General features: G+C 60.6%; 2 protein-coding genes across 2 annotated transcripts in view; one reads left to right on the forward strand and one right to left on the reverse strand.

The window, feature by feature from the left end:
• Positions 1-373: 373 nt before the first annotated feature.
• On the forward strand, positions 374-5,569 carry ECEL1 (endothelin converting enzyme-like 1; the record flags this gene model as incomplete). Its single annotated transcript, XM_009079845.1, has 16 exons — positions 374-442; positions 599-709; positions 1,223-1,315; positions 1,533-1,657; positions 2,052-2,274; positions 2,395-2,493; positions 2,590-2,664; positions 3,116-3,219; positions 3,431-3,489; positions 3,647-3,698; positions 3,828-3,895; positions 4,000-4,124; positions 4,328-4,393; positions 4,609-4,704; positions 5,167-5,243; positions 5,470-5,569. Coding segments are annotated over 16 exons (1,542 nt in total), but the record flags the coding sequence as incomplete, so codon positions are not given.
• An 873-nt stretch (positions 5,570-6,442) lies between these two features.
• The window catches only part of ALPI (alkaline phosphatase, intestinal), a 2,912-nt gene continuing 1,064 nt past the window's right edge, over positions 6,443-8,290 (reverse strand). Inside the window, 8 exon segments of the mRNA XM_009079847.1 lie at positions 6,443-6,705; positions 6,792-6,902; positions 7,017-7,210; positions 7,330-7,462; positions 7,548-7,620; positions 7,704-7,838; positions 7,928-8,091; positions 8,213-8,283. Of these exon segments, the coding sequence (XP_009078095.1) occupies positions 6,443-6,705; positions 6,792-6,902; positions 7,017-7,210; positions 7,330-7,462; positions 7,548-7,620; positions 7,704-7,838; positions 7,928-8,091; positions 8,213-8,283 (1,144 nt within the window).

Here is an 8,290-nt window from a genome sequence, read left to right on the forward strand (position 1 = left end):
AGATTGTCCATGCATCTCATCCTTGTGGATCCCACAGGGCAGGCTGCAGCACAGGAGTGGGGCCAGCCATGGGGCAGGTGTGGGGCACCATGGGGCAGGGATGGGGCAGAGCAGGCTGGGGCAGCCTGTGTACCAGTCAGGCTGTGAAGCAGGAGCTTTGCCCTTGTCCAGCACTCCCAGCCCGCTGTAGCTCCAGCAGCCTCTACCAGGAGGGAAACTGAGGCACAGATGTGCCCATGCCTGGGGCTGGCCCACCACACTGCCACCCTGCAGCTCCAGGGGCACACTGCAATGTGGAGGAAGATGAGGTGTGCCTGTTTCAGCACAGCCACTCTCCCTCTGCTCACCCAGTGCCCCCATCTCTCGCTCCCAGATCGACCAGGATGGGCTGACTTTGCCTGAAAGGACACTCTACCTGGGACAGGATGAGGAGAGCGAGAAGGTGATGGGGATACACCAGTGCCATGGGGACACCGTGGGAGGGACCAGCACCCTGCATGGGGCAGCAGACAGGGTGCACCTCACTGCCAGCAGTGCCGGGGACTGGGTGCTGCAGGGCTGTGCAGGGTGGCACTCAGTGTCCCTTCCCTTGGCACAGATCCTGGCTGCATACCGTGTGTTCATGGAACGACTGCTCACCCTCCTGGGGGCTGAGCATGTGGAACAGAAAGCCCAGGAGATACTGCATCTGGAGCAGCACCTCGCCAACGTGAGGGGAAAACCTGCCCTGGGCTTTGGGGTGCCCATGCCCAGCCCCTGGACACTCCAGATCTTTGGGGACCTCCACTCCCAGGCCTTGGGGACCTTCATGCCTGGCCTTTAGGGATCCCAACCCCTTGAGGACCCCATAACAGAGCCTCAGGGACCCAACCTCACATCTTGAGAACCCGCTGACCCAGCCCTTGGGACAACTGCTCCATCCCCATTTCCACTCCGTGTGAACCCACTTCAGGACCTTGAGGACTCCATACCCAGGTCTTGGGGACCCCAGTCTGGACCTTGGGGGACCCTGTGCCCATTCCTTGGGTATAGCAATTCTTTGGGGATGCTATCACCAGCCCTCAGGGCCCCACTGGCAGCAGAGGGGTAGGGACAGGGAGTGGGAAGGATGTGGTTCAATAGCCTCTCTTGCCCTGGAACTGTGCCCCATCCCAGTGCCCTCTCCCTGTGTCATGCTCAAGGTGGGCAGTAGGATGGTGACATCTGTTCCCACCCTGTGCAGATCACAGTGTCCGAGTACGATGACATGCGGAGGGACGTTAGCAGCATGTACCACAAAGTGACCCTGGGCGAGCTGCAGCGCATCACCCCCACGGTGAGTGCCCCCAGTGCCCAGCCTCTCACACCTGTCCCCCTGTTCCATGCCCTCCCTGCCTGCACCCCCCTCACACCCTCCCCCACCACTGAGGAGTGGGGGAGTCCATTTGAAGGTGATGAATCCACCCTGCACTTTCCTGGGTGGGCAGGGGTGGTGGGAGGCTGAAAAGCCTGGGAGGAGTCCCTGTGCCCCCTGACAGTGCCCACCCTGGCAGCTCAAGTGGAAGCGCTTGCTGGACCACATCTTCCATGACAACTTCTCGGAGGAGGAGGAGGTGGTGCTGCTGGCCACTGACTACATGCACAAGGTGTCTGAGCTCATCCGTGTGACACCCAGCAGGTGAGGGGGCTGGCACCCCCTGTGCCCCTGGCACCTTCCCCAGCCTGGCATGGGGCACAGGATGGATGTGTCTTGTCCCCTCCCCTCTCCATCACCCCATGCTGGGGAGGCCAGGCTGGGCATAGGAATCCCGGGAAAGCTCCTGGGAGAAGGCACTATTGTGAGCCCCACAGCATCCTGGTTGTGCCTGGACACCTGCTGAGCCATCCATGCTAGAGGTCACGAGACTCATCACACAGCAGGAACAGACATGGTGCCAGCCTGCCCCTGTGTCCACAGGCTATGGCCTCCCTGTGTCCCTGAGCAGGGTGTCCCCACCCTGGTGTGTGCTCCCACCCTCTCCATGTGCCTGTGGACATGTCCATTGGGGCCTGATCTTGTCCCCTGTCACCAGGATCCTTCACAACTACATGCTGTGGCGTATTGTGGTGGTGCTGAGTGAGCACCTCTCCACCCCCTTCCGTGATGCCATCCACGAGCTCTCCAAAGAGATGGAGGGCAATGAGAAGCAGCTCGAGCTGGGTAAGATCTGCCTCAGCCAGGCCAACAAGCACTTTGGCATGGCCCTTGGCGCCCTCTTCGTTGAGGAGCACTTCTCCTCTGCCAGCAAAGCCAAGGTAGGTTATGGGCATGAAGCCACCACGACCCTCATGTCACTTTGTCCAAGTCCTATTACCTGTCTGGCTGGTGATGGATGGTGAGGATGCTGTGCCAGTGTCCGCGGTGACCCACCATAGGTGCAGCAGCTGGTGGAGGACATAAAATACATCCTGGACCAGCGCCTGGATGAGCTGGACTGGATGGACGAGGAGACACGGAGAGCAGCCAGGGCCAAGGTAGTGCCTCCTAGCATGCACCCCTGTCCTTGTCCCCATCACCAGCCCAGGGGCACATGGGATGGGGCCTGAACCCACCACTCATTTTGCCTGCAGCTCCGGTACATGATGGTTATGATTGGGTACCCTGATTTCCTGCTGCAGCCAGAGGCCATCGACAAGGAGTATGAGGCAAGGAATAGCTCAGGAACACATGAGGGCATGGGCACATGGAGGGGGGAGATGGTCCCCACATCTGCATCAGGGTCTGTGGAGATCCACCCCAAAACAAGCCACCTCTTGGTGCTCAGGGTGCCCACCTCTGGCAGGGGTAGTGCCATACTATCCATCATGTCTGCGGTGGTGTCTCCTTCCCCATGTCACATCCTCCAGAGCTCAGCCCCATCCTCAGCAAGGGCTGATGGTGCCAGCATGGCCCAAGGACTCCACAGACTGATGGAGAAGCAACTGCCCCTGTGGGCACACAGCATGAGACATGAGGACACACTCGTGCCACATCCAACTCAGTGCCACAAACCCACACCCTCTGTCACCAAGGCCCACAGTGGTGGGAGGATACCCCAGCCCTGCTCCCCACACTCTTGGGGCTGGCATCCCCCCTGATGTTGCTGTGCCCCTCCAGTTTGATGTGGACGAGAAGACCTACTTCAAGAATATCCTCAACAGCATTGCCTTTGGCATCCGGCTCTCGGTGAAGAAGATCCGGCAGGAGGTGGACAAGTCCGCGTGGGTATCCCCCTGCCCTGGGCAGGGACATGGGGGGCACATTGCCCACCAATGCCCCCTATCCCCACACCCAATTGCACCCCACAGGGAGTAGGCTGAAGGGCATGGGGCAAGCCAGCAATTCCTCCCCTGTGCCCCAGCTGTGCAAGGGGATGGCATTTCCATGCCTGCCAGTGTCCCTGCAGCCTGGCACCACTGTCTCTCCTTGCAGGTGGCTGCTGCCTCCCCAGGCACTGAACGCCTACTACCTGCCCAACAAGAACCAGATGGGTGAGCACTGCCCATCCCCTGATCAGCTCCCTGGAGTGGAGGGAGTAGGGAGGATCTGGAGTGGGGACACAGCCCAGGGTCCTCTGGTGTTGGGTGATGCTGTGGGTGGGTACAGGGCAGGGTAATCCCCAACTGCAATGTTCTCCTGTGTCTCCAGTGTTCCCTGCTGGCATCCTGCAGCCCACCCTCTACGACCCCGAGTTCCCGCAGTGAGTGTGGGGCTGAGGGATGGCCAGGGGGTGCCAAGGCAGGGGAGAGGGGTGCCAGGTCCTGTGGTCACCACCATCCCTGCCAGCACCACACCCTCCACCCTCTCACCTCTGCTCTCCACCCAACAGGTCACTGAACTATGGTGGGATTGGCACCATCATCGGACATGAGCTGACCCATGGCTATGATGACTGGGGTGAGTCCCATAGCATGCCAGGATGGGAGGTGAGTGGGCTGGGGGCAGCTGGGCAGGACACCTGTGTCTCTTGGGACTACTGGAGGTGGTGGCTGCCTTGGCAGGGGGACAGTACGACCGGCATGGGAACCTGGTACACTGGTGGACGGAGAGGTCTTACAGCAAGTTCCTGAAGAAGGCACAGTGTATCGTCAACCTCTACGACAACTTTACCGTCTACAACCAGAGGGTGAGATCTCACTCACCTGCCAGGCAATGACTATGCCCTGCCCAGCCCTGAGACCTAACAACTCATCACACTTCAGCTGGGAAATTCCTCAGGGCACTGGGTGGGGGCAACTGAGGCACAGCCTCAGTGCCAGGGTGGGAATAGGGGGATGACTGGCTGGGGGGACATCTCTGTTCACCCCATTGTTTCTCTTCTCTTGGCAGGTGAATGGCAAACACACGCTGGGGGAGAACATTGCTGACATGGGAGGCCTCAAACTCGCCTACTACGTAAATGTCCCTCCACCCTGGGGTGTCACAACCATGGGGCAGCTGCTTATGCCATCCCCATTGAGTGGGCAGGAGACCCCTCCAGCCCCTTCTTGCTCCCCGCAGCCTGGAGTGAGCATGATCCTGCTTGCTGGTTGCTGGGGGGCTTGGGGTTGGGTTCAGGGCGGGTTTGGGGGAGTGCCCAGGCCATGCTGAGGGCACCCCTTGTTCTCCAGGCCTACCAGAAGTGGGTGCGGGAGCACGGCCCCGAGCACCCCCTGCACCACATGAAATACACACATGACCAGCTCTTCTTCATCGCCTTTGCCCAGGTGAGCCCCTGTCCTCCCCACACATAACAGGTACCAGGGCAGGAGGGTCACCTTGTGTGGGGCTGGTGACCCAAAGGGATGGGGAAAGAGCTCTGGGGGACCCAGTGCCCATGGCCACGATCCAGGCTCAGCTGCATCAGCAGGTCCTGGTCTCAGGGTACAGGACTCAGCCCTGCACGGAGCATCCCCACATTGCCCCACTGCTTCTGGGGACCCTACAATAGCAAAGGTGTGTCACCCCATCACCTCCAGAGGCCCCATAGCAACAAACGCACATGACCCCAGACTTCTAGGAGAACCTACAGCCAGGCAGGTCATAACCCAGGAGACCCTACAATAACGAACACAGCAAGGGCATTGCTGCCCTCAACCCCCAGGATCCAGAAGGGTTGTTGTGCCCCAGTGTGTGCCAGGACCCAAGGTGCCCCATCTGGCTCACCCATGGAACCTTTTCCCCTGCAGAACTGGTGCATCAAGCGGCGATCCCAGTCCATCTACCTGCAGGTCCTGACAGACAAACACGCTCCAGAGCACTACAGGTACCATCTGCTTCTGGAATGGGGGGCAGCACACTGGGTGCCAGCGTTCCCCATGACAGTGCCATGCAAAGCAGGGTGGGAAATCTCTGGAGTGCTGGTGCCAGCAGATTTTGGGTGGACATCCCTGGGGCAGGGGATGGAGTGCTGCTGGGGTGAGCAGGTGCCTTGAATGGGGAGCATGGCAGCAGAGAGTGCCCAGCTCTGAGACATGCTCCTCTCCTGGCAGGGTCCTGGGCAGCGTCTCGCAGTTTGAGGAGTTTGGACGGGTTTTCCACTGCCCCAAGAACTCGCCCATGAACCCAGTGCACAAGTGCTCGGTGTGGTGAGGCCGATCCCCCCCCAGAAGGCTGGCACCCCCATCCCCATCCCTGCCTGAGTGCCATCCTGTGACCATTCCTCACATTCCCATCTCCCCCTCCTACTCTCCAGGCAAAGGGGCAACCCCAGGTGTCACAGGGGGTTGCCCCAAAGATAAGCAGCTGCCATAGGGGTAGCAGGAAGACACTTGGGTTAGGCAGCTGCCTCCTGCCCATCCCCTTCCTACCCACTGCCCTGTACATTGGGGGGCCCTCAGTCCCCATGGAGAAATAAGGGCACACCCAGGCACCCCTGTACCTTATCTTCTGTCCGCCCACCTCAAGCCCTTCACCCAACCCTACCACATCCAGCCCAGTGTCAAGGCAAGGAGAGCAATCCAGAGTCACTATGGGGCTGCCCCATGCCAGAAGCCTCCTCTGACCAGTGCCCACCCTGGTACCCTCCCTGGTATCCCCCACGCCAGCCTCATCATGTCCCTGCACCAGCCCTGCCAGTGTTGGGGCACAGTGGCAGAGCTGGGGGCCAGGTGATGTCAGCCAGCCTGGGAGCATGGGGGGATGTGAACACCTGCTGTATTTTTCACTGCTGTTTCTGGTCAATAAAGCACTGGATATGCTGGGAGGTTGCAAGGAACCATGACCCAGGGATGGGAGCAATGGGCAGCACCCCCAGCTCTGCCCACATGTCACGGACACCCCACTTTACTAACATCCCTGTCCCATCAGTGTCACACCCCATGTTTATTTAACACCATATTTAACACCCCTGTGTGAGTGGTGTAGGACCCCAAATCCCAGTGCTTGGGATTTGGTGCCCTCGTGGCTGTTGCATTCGGACCAGGGATGCTGGCAGCACTTGTGGAGTGCCCTAGAGACATAGGATTAGTGGAAGAGGGGCAGGAGGAGGGTGGGCAGGAGCAGGGCCAGGAGGCTGGCATGGGTGCCAGGGGCAGAGCTGCCCAGGCGGCAGTCAGTGTAGGGCTCGAGGCAGGCGGCATAGGCCATGACATGGGCCACGTAGGTCTGTTCCTGCACCCCGTGGAACAGGTGGGCCATGGGGCCCTTAGCCAGGATGGCCACATCCTCACCACCATGGGTCTCTGAGCTGAGGGGCACGGCCGCCTGCTGAAGGTAGTCGAAATGCCCTGGGGAGTGGAGAGAAGGGGGTGAGTGGGGCAGCAATAGCCCCCAGCCCCATCCCACCACCTGGCCATGGTCTCTGTGCCCTCACCAGCTGTGGTGCTGTCCACGTCAGGCCGGCCAGGGCCCACGTAGCCTGGTCCATTCCCATAGAGGATGGACGTGTAGTTCTTCTCGTCACTGGCTTTCTTGGGGGCCAGACCTGGGGAAGGAGCGATGGAGAGGGATGATCAGCCAAGGGACACCCTTATCACCCCTCTGGCCACGGTCAGGGTGCCGCAGAGCTGGCAGTGCCCAGCACGGGGCAGAGCCCCACCGAAGATGGAAGAGCCGCGCAGGGTGTAGCCACCAAAGGAGAAGACATGCGAGTGGTCAGCAGTGACGACGGTGAGGGTCTTGGCCTCGTCTGTCAGGCTGCCTGCCCTCTCAATGGCCTTGTCGAACTCCACTGCCTCCGTCAGTGCCTTATGGGCTGCACCATCGTGGTGGCCGTGGTCGATTCTGCCACCTGCAGACAGGCACCCGCGGTGGGCTGGGGACCGATGGCAGCACCCCCAGCTCCTGCCCCCGCCCTGGCACATAGGATCCCCCCTCTCGCCGGCCCCAGGGGCACCAGCCCCAACTTATCTTCCACAAAGAGGTAGAAGCCTTTGGGGTTCCTGCTCAGGATGGTGATGGCTGCTTCCATCATCTCAGTGAGCGATGGGTCCAGGGTGGTGTTACGCCTCAGGCTGTACTTCATGTCCCCAGGTTCAAAGAGACCTGCGAAGGGACACAATGGGCACAGCCTCAGTGCCTGCATGTGTCCCAGTGCCTGTGAGGTCCCAGCGCACAGGACATTTGTTACCCATCAAATAATTCACGCTGGGGTCAGCAGCAGCAGCCAGCATCTCTGTCTTGTTCCAGACGTAGCGGGCACCCTGCAGGCAAATCCCACAGGGGGTTAGTGAGTGCCCAGCCCCATGCCAGGGCCAGTGGGCAGAGTCTCTACTGTGTCACACACCGGTCTTGCTTCCAGCCACATATCGATGAGGTTTTTCCCATCCTTACGTGTCCCAGTCTCATTGCTGTTAGTGGGATACTCAGGGTCTGGCGTTCCCACAGGGGTCATGTATTTCCGACCACCCCCCAGGATCACCTGGAGGGGATGAGACGGGTGCAGTGTTAGTGGGGGTGCCCTGGGAGGGGTCTGCCCCGGCTCCCCCCCTCCCATGCACGGGTGCTCACATTGTTGTGGACCAGCTGCCAGGCGATGTCCTTGCAGCCCTGCTGTATGGCGTCCCTGGGCATGCTGGCATCCCCGTACCACTCGCGGTTCACCACGTGGGCGTACGTCCCCGAGGGCGACGCGTGCTGCACCCGTGTTGACGTCACGATGCCCACTGACTTCCCTGACAAGCCCCCACCCATCAGGTCCCACAACTATAAAGCTATGGGATGCTCATGGGGGGAAGCCACCAGCATGACACCCCTTGTCCCCACGGGGTCCCCTCAGCCCTGCACCCCCGTTACCAGCTTTGCGGGCTCGCTCCAGCACTGAGATCACCTCGTTGCCTTTCGTGGTGCTGCACTGCGAGTGGCGAGCGGCCG

The sequence above is a fragment of the Acanthisitta chloris genome, unplaced genomic scaffold (assembly GCF_000695815.1).
Source record: "Acanthisitta chloris isolate BGI_N310 unplaced genomic scaffold, ASM69581v1 scaffold18508, whole genome shotgun sequence".
Classification (NCBI taxonomy): Eukaryota; Metazoa; Chordata; class Aves; order Passeriformes; family Acanthisittidae; genus Acanthisitta; species Acanthisitta chloris.